The sequence below is a fragment of the Pyxicephalus adspersus genome, chromosome 4 (genome assembly GCF_032062135.1).
Source record: "Pyxicephalus adspersus chromosome 4, UCB_Pads_2.0, whole genome shotgun sequence".
NCBI classification, from domain to species: domain Eukaryota; kingdom Metazoa; phylum Chordata; class Amphibia; order Anura; family Pyxicephalidae; genus Pyxicephalus; species Pyxicephalus adspersus.
In genome coordinates, this window is record NC_092861.1 from 61850564 (window position 1) to 61869679 (window position 19116).

At 34.3% G+C, this 19116-nt stretch overlaps 1 protein-coding gene across 1 annotated transcript in view; it reads right to left on the bottom strand.

The window, feature by feature from the left end:
- Window positions 1-19116, bottom strand: part of CSMD1 (CUB and Sushi multiple domains 1) — an 819458-nt gene that overhangs the window by 124553 nt on the left and 675789 nt on the right. Inside the window, exons 33-37 of the mRNA XM_072408428.1 lie at window positions 15639-15734; window positions 11021-11224; window positions 8453-8577; window positions 6944-7040; window positions 3108-3212 (exon numbers count right to left, since the gene is read on the bottom strand). Of these exons, the coding sequence (XP_072264529.1) occupies window positions 3108-3212; window positions 6944-7040; window positions 8453-8577; window positions 11021-11224; window positions 15639-15734 (627 nt within the window). The remainder of the gene's footprint in view (window positions 1-3107; window positions 3213-6943; window positions 7041-8452; window positions 8578-11020; window positions 11225-15638; window positions 15735-19116) is intronic.

Genomic DNA, 19116 nt, shown 5'->3' on the forward strand with positions numbered 1-19116 from the left:
GTGTATCACCCGGTTTATACTTTCCTTTTGCCTTTTCTATGATATTAACTGTATTGCCCTGCTCCAAACATCATAGCCATTCCTCTTAAAAATGGCTGTTTTCTACCATATATGTGTGCCACAGCCCATTCATAGTACTCATGGCTGCTTCAAGTGGTTGCTTGAGTATTAAAAAATACAATTGCATTGTATTTTTTTATAAAGCCAGTTTGCCCAAGCCTATTGCAAAGACACTAAATTTTTCAGAGGAAAGGCTGTGTCACACAAGCTATTTCTCATACATCCCTTGTCCTGTTTCATGATTCAATTTCGACTGCACAGATGGCCAATGATTTGACTCTGAGATATTTTGTTATACAAAAAAGTTGTCATTGTGGACTCAATGACTGCAAGGTGGCCAGTACCCGTGGCTGCCTAACAAGCCGCAATCATCAACCTTCACTATGCTTGATAGTTGATTTTAGATCTTTTTCCTGATATACTGTGTTTGGTTTTTAGCTGTGCTTTATGGCCAAATATTTCCAGTTTGGTTTCATCTGTTCAAAGGACTTTGTTCTAGAAGTCTAGAAGATGCTAAGTTGTGCTGGCATGTTTTTTATACAGAGAAGAAGCTTTCTTCTGGCAACCCTTTCAAACAAGCCAGACTTGTTCAGTGTCTTTCTAATTGAACTGGTTTAATGTTAACATTTGGGGAGGACTCATCACCACCTTTGTTTTCTTAATGTTAAAGGGCAGCTAACCCTTTTATTTAATGAAAAAATGTTTTGTTTTGTTTTTTTTTCATTTTGAAGAGGAGACCCCTTCGCTTATATCTTTAATACCACAGCTGTAAAGACTGGAGGGAAAAGCTACAGCTTCCCAAGATATCCGACATATGTATTCCCAGAGGCTGTGGGTTTTCCCTTCAGTCTTTACCACTGTGGGCTGCTTCTTCTGCACATGCCTGATATTGGACATGCGCAAAGGTGGCTTTCTTAAAAAAAAAATCATTTTGATTTTAACTTTGTTAAATAAATCATGACACTGTGCAATATGTCATGGGGTGTTTATCTGAGTTTGAATTGACCTCATTTTAGGGAACTGTCAGGACCAGATGATTTTTTATTATGTCACGATACACAAAACCTCCAAACCTTAGCTCAGACAGAATAATATTGTATTTAGTTGTTTTGGAAGATATAGCAAGCTTGTATATGCTCTTTGTACAAGGGGACAGGCAGGCTTTGGCATGTTTACATATGTTAACTTTATGATTCCTATGATTTAGCTATGCCATAAATTAAAACTTGATTCATATGCCCGCTTACAACATGAAAGCAGGCCTGAAGCAAAAAAAAAAAAAAAAAAAATAAGCGAAAGGCCACATGACAAGGGGGACATTGAAGGCTGAGCTGAATAGAGGGGGTGAAAAGTTCAAGTGAAGGGTGAAGGGGAGGTTGAGGAGGTAAGGTGCCTCGTGGCAGAGGGGTGAAAAATGGAGGGGTGTTTTCATGGACCCATATTGTTAAGAATACCTGTTATAATTAAAATGTTGTTGTATTAATAAAAGGGCTGCTGTGGCCAATTTATTCCAAAATATTGTGTATTGGTGTTTTCTTATGTGAAAGGGAGTTGCTGTTTTGAGGGTGGGGAATTTATTGGTGGCAGCAGCGAAGGTTTTACATATGCCTTACACTGGTCATGATGCTGACACAATTTTAACACGTATGTGAATGACTTCAATAATATAAAAAATGTGCTAGGTTGGTTCTTTACATAATTTAAACAGATAATGTTTCTTTATGTAAAGTGGCTTATTATGCAAGACTTTCTTTAGCAGTATTCTTGGTTTTACAAATAATCTAATCAGTATGTATTAAAGTATTTCAGTCTCATGTGGAGCTAGATCATAGTATGGTAAAGCATTTTAAAACAATGTAGGAATCTGTTTTATGTTTTACATAACAGCAATGGAAATCAGTGTTTTCTGTGTTGACATCACAGCAGAAATCTGCAGAAAGTCTGGTGCCACTACTTGGACACTTCAGAAAAGAATCTACATATTGTTACTCATGTAGAATTTAGCTTTAAATCACTCATTGAATCAGGACACTAAAAAGCTTTTTGGTAATATTTACTTGTGCTGATGGCATAGTTCTTGTAAACCTAACACTTTAAAAAAAACCTTAAGCCATTTTTGCTTTGGTGTCTATATTCTATATGAGAGAATTACCTTAATTTCCTGCCCCACAGAAAAATAACAGTGAGTAAAAGAAAATCACTCTAAAATAAAAGAAAGTATCAACACATGCATCCTACTGGAAACTTTTTCTTCTTTTTCTCTTACAGTAACAACTCAGTAGAGAGGTTTTCCAATTTCTCAGGTTGGTCAAATAATTAGTAGGACAAATAGAGAGTTTGAGTCTTTCCGTTTGACAATGAAAACATGGCACACATTACAGCCTACCTTTCTTGGAGAAAAAACCAAAAAAAAAACCCAAACATTAGTGAACTCACAATAAAGGTTCACTTTTTCTAGGCCAAGGCAAATTTCAAAGCTTTGCAGCTTTACACTCCCTCTAAAAAACAGACCCACTCTAGGCCAGGAATCACAGGAATTACCAATTTTACAAAAGGATCAATAAGGGAAGTACATCATTGGTGATATAAAGTTTTTTATATACCCAATACTCATCTTTACGTCATGCACAGAAGTGTACTGATTCATGCAAATCAAACAATCAATTATAAAAAATTTCCTACTGCAAATACTCATGATGGATTGAGAAAATTGTTATAATCGGAGTTAGGGAGTAAAGCTAAAGTTGTAAGTCTGTATGTGCCTCTGTAGATGAGAGGGCATTTACATGACTAAATGATTTCATGGGACCAGTTATCTGTCTTAAAACTAGTGGTGAAAATGTCAGTGGGTGGGAGCCATATGTACAGTAGTGTTCCTCTGGATTATCAGCTAGACTAAACAATCAGTATTTACTAATAATGCACAGAGAAGTAAGAAGAACTCTAATTGTGAGTTTTAATGCTACCCTCAGTTCAGATTTATTGTTACATTTTTATTTTTAATTCAAGAGTCATGTAAAACAGGGTGTAAATAATGGAAAACTCACTTTTGTACTCTAAATGAAATCCAGCCGCTGATACACTTATATCAGTGTGAAAATGCAGGTAGAGCTGATTTGATGTGCTGTTTAGCAGAGCCGGCACCGTAGTCCCTAATAAAAGAATGATGATAAAGAAAGAAAGAATCAGTTTATTTTAATTTAGATTAGGAGACATTTTAATGAAAATCAATTGTAAATATCCAGGCTTGTATTTCTTCCAGTTAGGATATGGCTGTCTCCTGAATACCATTCCCAAGATAAAAGTAATAAGCAACATAGCTTTCCATTGAATTTAAAATGTCAAAATGTGTTAAACATTTCAGACTCAGAGGAAGAGAGGGGGTGTCACAAGATATTTCTTAAGGAATTAAAATCATGTTCTGATCTTTGCATAAAAAAAAATGAAAAGAAATCTAACATCTGTCCTACTTGCATTTCCTAGTAAACCCAGAGCAGGTAAGGTATTAATTTTGGAGCTCTTTGATTCTCAATGGAATGTGACACATTGAGCTTAAATTAAACTGTGACCAGGTTACCAACATACATGCACATTCATATACAATAATAACAATGAGTAAATAAACCTAAATAAGTTATATATATTCAATGTAGCTGCAAGCTCTGTGGAGCTAAAGCTTTTGAACTCCACTCTCAGTTTCTCTATGTTGCTCACACCCATTTGGCAACTGTAAGTTCTCAGCCTAACAGCTTTTTTATCATGGAGCTGGATCATAAAGGAAGGAAAGTCCAAACTGACATTAATTCTCTTTTTCCATTGTAACTTTAATGGACCCTGACAAAAGAGAGTACACAGCATCTTTTATAAGCTGTTTTTATTCACAGTTACAGGGTCATAACATGATCACTGTGTGCATGAAGTTAGGGTAAACTGGGCAATTGTCTATAGTACTCCACCTTCTCCAGGGGCCAATTAACAAAATGACCGGGATACATGGCACAGAAATGCTGTAAACTTAGATACCCTATCTCATATTTGTCCCAAACTGATGCTGTATTTGAAGACCACATTTGCATTACTGAATTAGTGGTCCTCCATAAACAGAAACAGTGCTGCAAATGTACCTGAATAACAGAATCCTTGATATCTAGATTTTCAAGGTAAGAAAAACAAGAACATGCAGGGACACATGTAAAGGCAAATACTTAGTTCTTTAAGGTGTAAGGAAGTATGGCTCCCCTCCCCCCTTCATCACATTGATTCCGTGACATAACAGTTACACAAAGCATCCTCTTTACACAGTGACATGGCACAAAAGAAAGCTATGTATCTATAGCTGGAAATCATAGGGAAAACATAGCGTCGCTTTACAGAAGAAAATGTTATGATTCACAATATTTACCAAAAAGTTCTACAGCACATTAAACCTACTATTGCAATTCTAAGGCTATGATTTCAAAAAGAGTATTGTGGGTAATAAAATCTGCAATTTAATATAAGGTTTAGCTGAAAATAAAGTGTATATGTATTTGCTTTAAACAGAAAAAAGCAGTGGATACAATGTTACTGAACAGTATAAAATAATAAACATTTCTCAATGTCAAGAGGAAAATTCTTAGATGAAAGTGATAAATTTAAAGTCAGGCCCTACTAAAAATAGCCTTGAAAGGCAAAAGTAAGATGATCATAAATTACAAAAGAAGGAATAAAGTCTCATTTTGTTGAGTGACATAGGTTCATATGACAGTGACAAGTTCTTTGAATCCTTTTCTTAGAAAATGACATATCTGTAAAGCAATTTACCTTATGAAGGCCCTTTCATCAAGAAATAAACAACTTTGGCCTAAATAAAAGGAGACCACACTCTATTAAGGAAAACGCAGAGCTATCCCTGTAAAGCATTTACAGTATTTTGTGAACAGATCACACAGTTACATATACAAATTTTTTTCTGATATAGAGCTGGCATTTTCCATAGTATTGGTAAAGTTTAAAATAAAAAATCTTGTAAAATCTTTTGCCATTTCATTTAAGCTTATTACAAAACCCTACACATGGTCGTTTTCATTAAAATTGCTTGGGAAGTCTGGGATCAAGTGGGAACATACTATTTCTGAAACCAAAGTAAAAGCATGGTTCCTAATGGTTTTCTTTAGCTACCTACCAACAAAGGGGAGAATAAAAGTATTGTGACCAAAATTGTGGGAGGTCTCGGGGGGGGGGGGGGGGTGGGGCATTGGGGAATATGTACCCAGTAGAAAAAATGTAACTTTTTCCTAAAGTAAACATCCAAATATAGACAGGAAAGCACTGTTTGATTGAAAAACTAATAAAAAATGTAACCATATTCTAACACACACTTGAAAAATTGGCATGTGGATTAATTTAAAGCCTCTGTTCTGATCTTTTTAAGGATCATGTAACACTTTATGATTTACATAAAATCTATGAGGTGAATCTGTACATGTTTTCACAGAGACTGTGGATTTTAAACCAACAGGATTCATGGTAATGGCAAACTGAAACTTTATCTCTACCATGCTGTCAATTACCATGATGTACTAGAAAATGTAGGAAAAGCCTCAAAATTTTAGGGTGTAACTGGACTGCACAATAATGAATCAGTCCATAAAGCAGAAAAAAATGTGGTAGCCTTAGTTTTTTTGTTTTTTTGTGACATGACCCAAGTGAGTTATTACGGAAGTTATACTTGCAGGGACATATCAGACATGGTTGTCCACAGCATTCTGGCGCAGACACAACTGTAGTCCAACCACTCTCATTTAGGATGTTAGGAAGAACTGCACTGCAGCTGCATCCCTACACAAACATGTTTGCCTGCGGTGATGTTTGGTGCTCTCGGGGTGCATAGCAGCAGTTGCAATAGCGCAAGTAAGAATTGCTAATGTAGCTCTGTCCCCAACATAGAGTACCTTTTACCCTAGGAAAATTGAACAGAACAATGGAGGGTTTATATCTTTAGTACCTGTGGTCCATTTACTAAAGGGCTAAGCATTATACTTACCCTGTAAAACACATCCAATTATATATTGGTTACTTTCATGTTTTATAACATTCCTTCCTACTAAGGAATTTAACAATAAACATCTTCACTGGACTAACTACAAAATAATTTGTTTTCCTTCACATTTCAGAGACACACATTTATTTTAAGGTTTTTCTATTTGACCATGTCATGGTTTTCTATTTGCTTTATGTCAACATTCTAGATGGATAAATGAACAATAGTAGTTTTGAAGTAAAGTACAAACAAAAACCTTATACTATATTTTTTACTTAAAGCAGAACTAAACTGAAAAACACTTACTTTTAATTCCATAGATCCCTCAATCTTGCTGGAGAATTCCTCAATCGGGTCCCACGACGTCCTGGAATTCTTCTTCATCATGGAGGAAGTGCTGTGCACAGCCATCTTCAGCCTTCTTCTGGCTACATCACCCAATCTTGCACTGCGCAGGCACAAGTTTGGGTGATGTAGCCTATTGTGAAAGAAAAAAAAAAAAGAATGCCAATTTCAATTTGCATGACTGAGATCAGTATCTATTTCCCCTCAGTGAATAAAAATGCCCCCTGCCTGAGATGGGGCATGGCAGAAAAAGCAGCCAAGTACCTTCCGGGATGTGTGACATAGGTATCCCAGGAGGCTCTGCGCTCCTATTCAGTCTTGATCAGACCTTGTTCCAGTTAAAAAAAACAAATAACAATAAAACAATACCCTTTTATGTAAATTAAAAGCTTGAGATTAGGTCCACTTTAATATAACATCATTTACCAGGAGCATGCAAAGTGCAAATAGTATACAATACAAATACTATTATGTACATTTTGCACTAAAAGAATAATGTCTTAAATGAAAATTTACCAGAAAAACTTCCTAGCCTCGGTGCAGTCATATCTGAGCCATCATATATCTCGAGTGAATCCCAATTGTGCTCTGTTGCAAAACTTAAAACTTGTATCTGTCAAAGAAACTGGAATTAATCAGAATGCTAAGGACATGGTATGTAGTACAATTACAACATACATTCTCTATCATTGGGCAATAAAGTATAAAATACACAGTAATGAGTCACCACTCTGTTCTGCTCTCTTCTCCTGTCAGTATGCCCGTTATCAATGCATGAAGCAGAACTTGACTGGCTCCTAGTGCTATGCCGGTCTCCCTGTCTAGCTTCTCCCTTTTGGGTGCTGCTACAGATGGTATAGCATCTGTATACATACTCTATGTGGGTAATTATATTCATTATGTTTAACAAATACATTTATTTATTATGAATATTTATTTACATATATGCAGTGTCTTCTGGACCGATTTTAAGCAAGTCATTTGAATAAAATCTGTTTTGGAAACAAATCATAGACTGCAATTGCTGACCTGTTACAATCATTTCCAAAGTCACTCAGTATGTGACATTTATTAACAAACGCATCATCAATGTGAAGCATTTACTAATAGATTTAATATTTTACTGTTTAGTATTGTGTATATATCTGTCAGACTCACTGTATGTCTTAAATCAAGGACAAGGAAGGAAGGAAAGCAAAAAACACAGTAACAAGCAAATTGTTAAATAAAGGCTATTTGCTTCTTTCTACATTTATTACACTAAGAATTGAGATCTTTTGCCTAAACCAACACAGTGAGCACTTAAGAGAGATCCAGTAAACATATTGATTTTGGATTTTTCATCTTCAATATAACCAGCATCTGGTTTTCCCATTGGGGTCATGTATACTATGGCCCTGATTTATTAAAGCTCTCCAAGGCTGGAGAGAATACACTTTCACCAGTGAAGCTGTTTGATCCAACAAACCTGGGATGGATCTGGTCCAGGATTCAAAGCATTTGCTAGCAAATGGCAAATTACATTGAAGAAATCCATTCCAGGTTTGCTTGATCACCTAGCTTCACTGGTGAAAGTGTATTCTCTCCAGCCTTGGAGAGCTTTAATAAATCAGGCCCTATGTGTGCAGTGAAAAGGGGATGCAGTGGTAACAGAATCCTGGACCAGCCATTGCTGCAATGCTGAAAAAAGTGGGTGTGTATCACAGCAACAAGTTAGGTTTGCTTTAAAACGTACACAGATAGACTATCCAGCTGCTGGACAACTTCAGGAAAAGCTCTAGTTTTAAGAATCAGTCCAAGTGGTAATTTTATTTACATCTGTTCAAATATATACATGTGTGTGTGCTTACACACACACATATATATATATATATATATATATGTACTTATCTTCATGGCAAATGATACAGTCTACTACAAATAGGATATAGCAATTCCTCAGTTTCTTTTTTGGGTAATATAAAACATTTATAACACATAACATGCACATTTAATAAAACATAATTTGTATTTTTGTATACTTGCCTGAATTCCTGATCCTTCAGCCACTATAATTTTCCAAACACAATTCAAGCTGTTGCCATAGGTCTCTGGAAAGCCTGGGGATAATATTGTCCCTCTTCGGTCTGTAAAATTTCCACTACAGGGGACTGAAAAAATCACAAGAATTTACCACAGACCTTATCTATAATGAGATAGTAAAACAAAAATCACCCAAATCTGTCAATATATCTTTGTTATGTAACAACACTTAGATGAAGCACTTAATTGTTAGAGGGGACTGTTTAAATGCCCCCACAAAAAAGTGCTCTAGGCGTGGTGAGAATAAGTTGAAAAGGTCGATCATTTATTTTTTTTCATAAATTATATTACTTTGGGATAAAGGCACGTAGGCTAACTATATGAGCAATAAGGAGATGGGAGACAGAGTTTTTGTATTGTATGTCAGATTATAATTCCGCTTTATGAGGTTAATCCTTTGGCTTCATATATACTTTAAGAAATATTTATGGTTATTGTTACTGTTTGTTGTAACTACAATTTACAAAAACATTTGCATCTTTTAATATATTTGTAGTAATAATTTTCAGTGTAAACCAGACATGTTTTAAGTTTTAAGTTAAGGCTTTGATTTTATTGTTCATTCAATCCTACCATAAAAAATAATATATCAATACAGACATTAAAAATATTATTACATTTAGCCTATTTTTTCTCCTTTGTATCCTTTTCTTTCTTTACCCAACAGTTTTTCATTTAATTGTAGCATGTAGTGACAAATCTTGTTTCCCTTTTGCTTGCTTTCCATTTATTAATATTGATTTGACCTTTAGGCAGTCATAAAAGGATTTAAAATATATTGATTGCCTTTGTACAAATTAGCAGTGTCCTGAGGACCACCATAATACCCATTTTATTGTTTTTAAGAAACACATTTCATTTTATCTGTACTAAACATAAACAAAAAGTTCTTGAAATAGATGTATTCAGGCATCAGTTGAGGGAACTAGAGTACTGTAATATAGTGTTCATAAAGAGTATGAAGAGTATTAGTACTGTAAAAACATAAATTAGTAATGAGTATACTGGTATCAATGTGCAGTTGTAAAATATGAATACAGTAAATTCAAAAGATACCTAATTACTTGAATTTGCCAATAAGATACATATTACAAAATGTATTGGGTTTAATAGTCCAATCAATTAGCAAGGTAGTCAAGCAAACTCAACGTTCTTTAGGAGTAATATTTTTACATGTTAAAACTATAGAGTGCAAATAGCTCTCAATGAAATTATGAACACCATTCAAGTGATAAACTGGACGGAGCAGGCATCAACGTAACGGATCGGCCACATTCAATAAGATTGAGGCATTGCATTCTCATAGGGGTGAATGTCAGGATAATAATGAAGTCCAGCTCACAGAGAAACAGGCTTGTGTATGGCTTATACAATGTGATGTGTAAGTGGTCATGTGTGATTTTTGACAAATTTTGTGTATCTTCTACAAGGGTGGAGTGCTCCTGAGATTAACAATTGCACATTAACAATATTCCTACTTGATGCATGGTTGCCTAATAAAAAATGTTAAAACACCCTTTTGATAGAGCTGAATGGGAACACAGGTAAAATGCATCTAAATGCACTAAAAGTGAATGAAGAATGTGTGCGCATGCTTTTATAATTACAACACTGAGAGAGCAAAATTAATGAAATATAGTTCACCTAGGTGGGCAATAAATATCATGCCTGATGCGTCACATGTTATACAAAGTTTTTAGGGAAATTTGTACTTAAAAAGTAATAAGGGCTAACATTGCTGACTTCCACTGATATTACCAAGTTTGTATATTCATTCAATGGTTTAAATACTTTCTAAATCACTAAACTAGAACATTTAGACTGACGGATCATACCAACTTTACCGTGACTTTGCAAGCCGTATGTTTGTTCTAAGACAGTGTGAGTCCAGAGAGCCAGAAAAAATAATTTTTAAAACAAGATCAGCAATGGCAGTTAGTATATTTCTCTGTAGACAGCTTTTCTTTATGAATATCCAAGGAATAAAGATGTTTTAGCCATATGTCTTTCTTAGGGATTCTTTTGCTTGTTGGTGATCCAGACTTTCTTAATAATACAAAATCAATAAAGGACTCATCTGCCTTTATTAATATGTGCCCACTGAATGCTCTAGATAAGGCAGTCTTTCAAAGGTAATTTTCATTATGAAAAGAAAACATTGACATTCTTTTCTTAGGCGATTTCCTTACGCTCTCTATTAAACAGTGCTGAAAAAAAGCTTGCAGTCTAGAGTGTATTGGATTGATTTGTACATCATCTGACGATTTATAAAGTCAGTTACTAATATACAGTGCTTATCATAGTCTAGCAAGCCTGTGCTACATAGCAATCATTTTATTAGGCAACATTACTAATGCAAATTTATGCCAATGCAATAGACAATGATTATAATGCCATTTTCCATTTGTACGGCAATATAAAACTAATTGAAGAAATCACAATGTAAAATTAGGCCTCTACAGGAAATTTGTTGATTAGCTATTTTATACAGAAAAAAAGTTAATCATTTACCTAAACAACTAGGCACTGTGTCATTCCACTGTGCTAAAGCATTTGGGACAGTCTGACATCGTATAGCTTTAGAACCTTGAAGGAAATAACCAGGGTTGCATTCAAATCGAACTATTGAGCCTGCAGAAAACTCAGAACCAATTCTTCTGCCGTATCTTGGCTCCGGAACAGAACTGCACTGAGTGTCACTGGTACGTGGAACCGCTACAATAAAAATAAAACAAGCATAACAATTAAATATTGTAACAATATATAGGATTGGGCTAATAAACCATGCACGTTCTAAATAGTAACATTTAGAGATAAGCAGATACTTTCTAAAATAAATGCAGTCTGAATTTGTGAACTATGATGTTATCATTAGCAAAGGATGAAGATAAAGAATGAAGAAATTTGCAAGAGTATGCATGAAAGGTTTGCTTTGTGCTGAAATCTGCAGACTAATCTACTGGTTTACACTGCTGATGAAGTTCCTGTTTACCAAATAATCTATTTAAATTACAAATGCTGTACAAAAAGTAAAGTAAGGCACTAGCAGCACATTATCTAGCAGGTTAGAAGCTTCTGAAATTATTTCTTTTGTTGATCAGTACATAATTACAGGTTGTTGTTAAAGGAAATGAAGGGAAAGCAATTTCAAATTTAGCATTTTTAGTGCCTGCATATTTGTGTGTTTTGTAACAGGAATATTCGCCTGATGTTCTCATCAAATGTGTTTAATGGCAAAAGTTCAAGCTCAAAATAAATACTTCTTTCTGTGTCTTTCCAAACTCTTCTGTTAAAAAAAATTTCCATTGGGGCTTAAAATTGCAGTCTGTACTGCAATTTTGTTTCAATCAACTGCACAGCAATAGAGATATAAAACTGATTGCTCAGCTGCACTCAAAATAAAAGTTGCCTTTTGGCTTAAGGGAAAATATACTGTGTACAGGATTGTTTTGTCTTTATAGTTTTAATATCTAAGAATGTGGAACTTTACTGAGCAATATTCTGCTTATGTACTATTTGCATCTGAACAAATGACAAAACATATACTAGTTACAATATCTGGAAAATAACCCTTTTTGTGGAAGGTTCATGTTACTTTAACATTTACACACTTGTAAAGACTTTACATTGGACTTGTATAAAGCCACTCTATTTCCTTACCTATCCCACACAGCTCACCTTCCACTAAAGGCCATAAAAAAACCCAACCAATACTGCAGTAAATGGGCCCTGAAAGGTCTCACTGATCTCTGCAAATGGAAGTACTGGGGAAAAATTCACCCTCAAAGGTTAGCACATTGAAGTTGACCAAGATGGATCTTTAAACAGTTTTGGTTAGAAGCCTGACATTGTACTCCTAGGAGAATATGATGAGAATAGGCGGAATGACTGGGATAATTTTAGTTCTTCAGGTATGAGCTATGAAGTTTATTCGCTCCACTGTAAATACAACTACATAGGTCAGTCAGGATCTGTTTTAAAGCTTATTTACTGATTGTTGGGAACATGTTCATAACTGAATGCCCATGGCCTGTCCACTGATTAACTTTAAATCAGATATTATTTTAGTTGGTTTAGGAAATCACCTGATGTGCATAATATAAGTGCCCCAAACCTAAAATGTATCTTAGACTTTTTTTGTTTTTTTTCATTTTCATGAATCTCCCTAAGGTGTGCTGAAAACATCACAGTGGTGGTTTACCTTTGGTTTTCCTTTCCTTAAAGAATCTTTAACAAACCAAATAGTTATTAAATGAAAACTATTTTAATAAATGTCTGAATTATATTAATATGCCATAGAGGAACTCCAGCATATATCATAAACCATTCAAAACTAATATATACTACTGAAAAAAAAATTACAGTCCCAAATACATATTTACATGTATTGGTTGATAGGAGTACAGGGTAGGAATTATAGGAAATCTTTGTTGCTGAATAGAGATTACATTTTATTTTAGACTATATTTCCTGTTTCAAATGGGGGAAAGAGTATTTGTGTGCATCATCAAACGCATTTCCCTTAAATAAAGGAAGCAGCAGTGACAGATGGCAAAAGGGGAATTGGGCAAAAAAGTCAGCCTTGAGAAGTGCTATGGAGTAACCACTTATTTGCAGAGTTTAGGTATATTAACAACTGCATTTACTGCTTGTCTGCTATACAAAGACAATGAGATATAGGGACAGTGCAGTATATTGTACATAGCTCTGGCAACATCTATTCTTTAAACTGCTAGCTGTTATGAATGAAATAATGAAAGAAATAATGAATTTAGTATGATAGGTATTTACTAGTTAGTTACTTCACCCTCCAATCCATATCCCCCTTCTATTGTATGCTGCTTCCCTACCTCTTAGACTGAAAGCTCTTTTGGGCAGGGTCCTCTCCTCTTCCTGTGTCTGTCTATGTCTGTCCTATTTAATGTACAATGCTGCATAATATGTTGGCTTTATATAATTACTGTTTTATTAATAATAATATTCATCTTGACTTTTTTTGTCCATATACTTAAATATAAGACATTATTTTTAAAGCTATTTTCTCTTTTTTAAAGTGTTGACTAGTTATATGCCTGGGCCATTTGTAAAAAAAAAATCTTGTTTCCTCTAGTAATTATTCTTCCTTTAGTAAATGTTTCCAACTGCTGTGAAACAAAATTGAAATTAGTACAGTGGAAAGTGAGCAGAGAATAAGGTCAACCAAGAATATAGAGTGATATATGAAATGATTGACTTTGCAGGCAATATTAGTGTGTTTATTCAATGTAGAGAATAACAGGAAGACAAATGCTGGCTAAAGAATTACTCTTTTGATAGCTATTCAAAAAGAAGTTGAATCTGAATTGAATTTTATCAAGGTTTAGTTATGCTTACAGAAAAATATTTAGTTTTGTACATTACTAAGCATTATTCTGTACTAGGCTATGTACAGACAGTCACTGAATATCTTTGCTTAAAAACTCAAAAAGTGACTGATTTTAAAGAGATTATTGATCTCTAAGTGATGCAGTAAGCTAACAGGCATTATTTACAAATAAGTAACTCATCATTTAAAACAAGCAAAGATCTTATTTCTATCATTGTATAAACCAATGTTTGTTTTATAAGTAATAGGTATAAGGACTTTAGTGTTTCTTAAGGAATGCAAAGAGTATAAAAGCGAACATTGACCATGACAAAATTACAGGTTCATGTAGTAGAAGGGAGAGTGGAAGAGATACATATACGTTCCACTTTCTAGCATTTTTAAAAGTTGGAGTTGGCGAAAAACTTTGGCATGGGAACTCATGCAACTCATTCCACAAGTAGTTCCAAGGCCATGAAATAGTGGCATGGAGGTGGGGTCAGTATGACTATATGATTATATTAAAAGCTTTACAATTTCCAGCTGGGTAGTATTACTATAAGAATAAAAACTGTTAATTTTGCAAACAAAATTATCACTCTTCATGGAATACTTCACTTAACTAAAATAATTAAGTGAAGCTTTACTGTTAGACGCCATCTACTTATGTCCCAGCAAAAAAAGGCACAGTCTGTTCTGTTTGAGAGTATTTACTTTGAATGGAACAGTAGTATGAGAAGTCTTTTTGGTAGGAAAAAACTATTCGCCATGTATCAATAAGGTTGGTGATGCGCCATGTTATCAATATTTTAAAAAGTTTTTTTCATTCCCAATTAATTACCCAAGCATTCTTTAACGAAAATGAACACAGCTTCATCCAAATATTAAATTGAAAATGACACCTACTAATAAACCAATGTAAAGATACATGAAACAATATCTACTTATTATATTTAGATACATTATTGAACATTAACCCATCTCTAGCTAATTTTTAGGAACATGCACTCATTACAGTTTGTGTAGAATGATAAAACAAATGTTACAGTAAGTGTCATTGAGGGTTATAGTTATAAGACTACAAAGAATGGGATCCTATAAAAAATCGTGTCATCATCAGTAGCTTTGTGTGGATAACTATATGAGGAACAACAGTCATTAGGATGTTTTTCTCTTCTCCTATATGTCCAGAGATAAAATGGAGAACCCACTGGAGTGCTCAGATTTTAGCTGCATGTCCACTAGTGGTTTTTTCACAGCAATGCACAAAGAATGTTTTTTGGTCACAATATTGGCTTTGTTTCATCCAAGCTCTGAACCTGCAACACCTGATGGGAGTAAATCTCCCAACCATGTTCCTAGAGAAAACAGAATAACTGACAGGAAAACATGACCATCCTATTCAGAACAGATTTCAATTTTTTGTAGTTAGTGCAAGTTAAGTTCTGGTCCCTTTTTTGGTAATGGTGATAAACGGTGGTAATGTGAACATTACTGTCTACATCATTAGGTAAGCCCTTAGTCTTCATGGTCTTTTACCAAAAGCAATCAATCAAATATAACTTTACCAAATTTAGTTATCCAAGAAATCAGGTTAAAAGTTATCTGGGTCTTGAATTACTTTGCAATTTTCCATTCCTTTAAATAAATTCCAACATAATTATTTTGGATTTTGTGAAAATGCAAATTCTCATCTCAAGTTAATAAAGACAGCCGTATGAATATTAAAATGCTTAAATCAAAATGTTTATAACCTTACGAAAAAGAGAAAAAGATCTCAGTTACCTTGGTAAACAAAATGAAATCCCTTGGCAGGTGCACCATTTGTTGTGTTGAATTTCAGAAGAATGTGATTTGAAGTGGCTAATGGCATTGTCTCCCCTGTAAAACAACAAATGCAAATATTTTATTTTAAATTTAGTGTTTTCATTTGTACTGTAATAGCTACTTCCACAGAGTAATGCTTTTTTTTATTTCAAACATTGAACCTTTTTTTCTGGACAATTTAAAGCTGCTACTTGGCAGTAAACAGCTGTTTAGATTTTACAGTGTAAATGTATTAAATCTTAATAGTTGATGCAAACTAAACGCGTTTTTTTATGTTGGACTTCTGCCTGATGACTCTGTAGTGACCACATAGACAACACAACTAGAAATTTTAAAAGGGCTGAGATATTATTATTTTGTTTTTGTGTTCTAATACAACAAATAATATCCATATTAACTTATAAGTTCTAATTATGAAGACTATAGGAAAACTATTGTGATCAAGGTTAGACTGACCTTGAGGAAAAATACATAAAAACACATATTATCTGTAATTATGAACCTGGAAACTGAAAGCATTTTTCTAGACATTAAATCTCATTACATTTAAATTTCTAAATTTACAAGTAGCAGAAACAGTAAGCAAATGATAAATTAAACATAAGAATATGGCATACCTAAATTATTTCTCTTAGTAAGACAATAACAGTCATTAGAATAAATATTAGCCAGAGAAGTAAAACAGACTTGAAAAAAAATTAATTGTACAGTTATATTACATTAGTAGTCAGTGGAGAAATCCCCATTTAAATTGGTGCTCAGTGTAGGTGGAAGAAGACTATTTAATGGCCCACTGCTCAATGAACCCCTGGAGGAACCTTAGTTGTGAAAACCTAACCTAGAGGATCTATTCCCCTTTTTCTGAATGTCTTCTCACTGACGTATGGCACCAGTTCCATTAGTCATAGGCCCCAATTTTTTAAAGCTCTCCAAGGCAGGAGAGCATACACTTTGATCAATGAAGCTGGGTGACCCAGCAAAACTGGAATGGATTTCCTAAAAGGTATTAGCTATTTGTTACCAAATTATTTCAGTTCTGGACCAGATCCATTACAGGCTTGCTGGATCACTCAGCTTCACTGATGAAAGTGTATTCTCTCCAGCTTTGGAGAGCTTTTATAAATCAGGGCCAAAGTATTTAGAAAAGATCTACTGTTTAATTTAGGATCTAATTTTAGTTTTAGATCTGCTTTAATGTTAAGTATGTTACGGTCGAGGTCCACAAAAATTTGAGGTGCTAGAAACATTCATTATGGATTTAGGTCCATTTTGACATAGCTTCCCACAGTTGCTGCAGATTCAATAACACATACATTATGCAAATCTTCGACCACATCCCAAAGGTGCTCTGTTGGATTAGGATGTGCTGATTGTGGAGTCCATTTTGGTACAGTAAACTCATTTTCATGTTCAAGAAATTATTTTGAGATTTTTTTGAGCCCAATGTGTCCCAAGGATATATCCCCCACACCATTACACCACTAGCCTGAACTAATAATACAAGGAATAACGGATCCCTGCATCTAACATTTATGTTGTTGAATCCCAATTCTGACCCTACCATCCAAATGTCACAGCAGAATATGAGACTCATCAGACAAGGCAAAAATCTTCTCTGAACCCATTTTGGTGAATGTGTGCAAAGTGTACCATTAAGGTTTGACAAGTTGTGGATGTTACGTTCCCATATACTCTTCTCCTTTGCTCAACTATAATTTGTGGTTATTTGAGTTATTGTTGCCCTTCTATTCCTCTGGCCATTCATATTCAAGCTTTGACATCAGAAAGGCATCTTCACCCACAGAACTGCCACTAACTGGATATTTTCCTTTTAATGTATCCTTCCTTATAAACCCTAGAGATGGTTGTATTTAAAATGTCAGTAGATTAGATCTTGCTGAAATACTTAGACCAGCCCACCTGCCACCAACAAACATGTCATATTTTTAGTTACTTAAATGATCTTTCTTACCCATTCTGATGCTCAGTTTGAACTTAAGCAGTTGGTTTTGACAATGTCTGCATGCCTAAATGTATTGAGTTGCTGTCATGTGATTATCTAATTAGATATTTGCATTAACAAGCAGATGAACAAGTGTATCTAATAAAGTGGCCAGTAAATATATTGCATGAGATGTCCCCCCTTTTGGCCTTTTTGCTCTTGGAACATTAGAGAGCATTGTGTGAAAAATAAAATCTTATCCTAAGCCTAAATTTTCTTCTATCCTTAGTCATTGCAAAAGTACTGATGAGGCTAAATTGAAAATGTTTCAGATTAACTAGTATTAGTAAATGTATTTACATATGAAATATCCCTTTTTTTCAAAACACATTCATATCAGATAAAACATTATTTCAGGAATCTAAATCACTCTGTTTTAGCTATTATCATTCCTCATGTTTCCCAGAACATTTAGTTTATTTCTATTCAGTTCTTTCTGATCTTAATAAAGATGATTTCCAGACAAGAACGGCTAAATATGAAAAGAGGTTATACTTTCAGATATGTATTCATACAAAGAAGTGCTTTATCACCTACCCACTTAGTTCTACAAAATTGCGACAAGGCAAACGTGACTACCACAAACTTCTGTACATTAAATTTTGATTGAAGTTATAAATGGAATTCTTTTGTGACTTTGGCATTTGAACAATCTGTTCAAACTAAAGGAAAATCCATTGAAACTTTCTTCATTACATACATGCAAACCATTAAATCTTCACTGCTTCTTTTAGAAAACTAGACTACCATGTAATAATAAGGAGGCACAGAGAAAGGACATGGCACAATAGACTTGACTTACTAAAAGTGTACATTTTTCATATAGTGCAGTGAAGCTGTGTGTACTATAATAATCCACTCTTGAGCAAAGACAGGTTTATGAATTCTTTCAAATTACTGTATTTAATTCCTCTTTAAATGATTGGGTGTTCAAAGCGAACACAGGTTCACAAGTAAAAAATGTACTCTTTTTGTAAATCTCGCCTACTGTGTCTGAATCATAAAATAACAGGTTAACTGCAAGATATTTAATGTTCATAAATTGTGACATTAATGCACAGGTAACACAGCAACAGCTAATAGCCCATGGTAAAACATGACTTTAGAAATAATTAGAAATAGACATAAATGCGGGTGAGAAAGTCAAACCTAAACTCTAGGCAACAAAAAAAGGGGGCTGTCAAGAAGAGGGTTGGAAGTCTTCGGGAGTGAGTTGAATGGTAAGAAAAAGTGCTTATAATTGGTACCCTAGTGTTGACATTTCTCTGGAGTTTAGATTCCACCAATCCATAACAACCAATTTAATTTTTTTTCATAATGCAGCTAAAGTAAAGCCTGATGTCACAGGTTTTTGCACTTTGTGCATGAGCTTGCATAATCACTCACTTACTAAAATAGGGGAATTATGTTAAAAGGTAATAGAGCTTTTCTAGT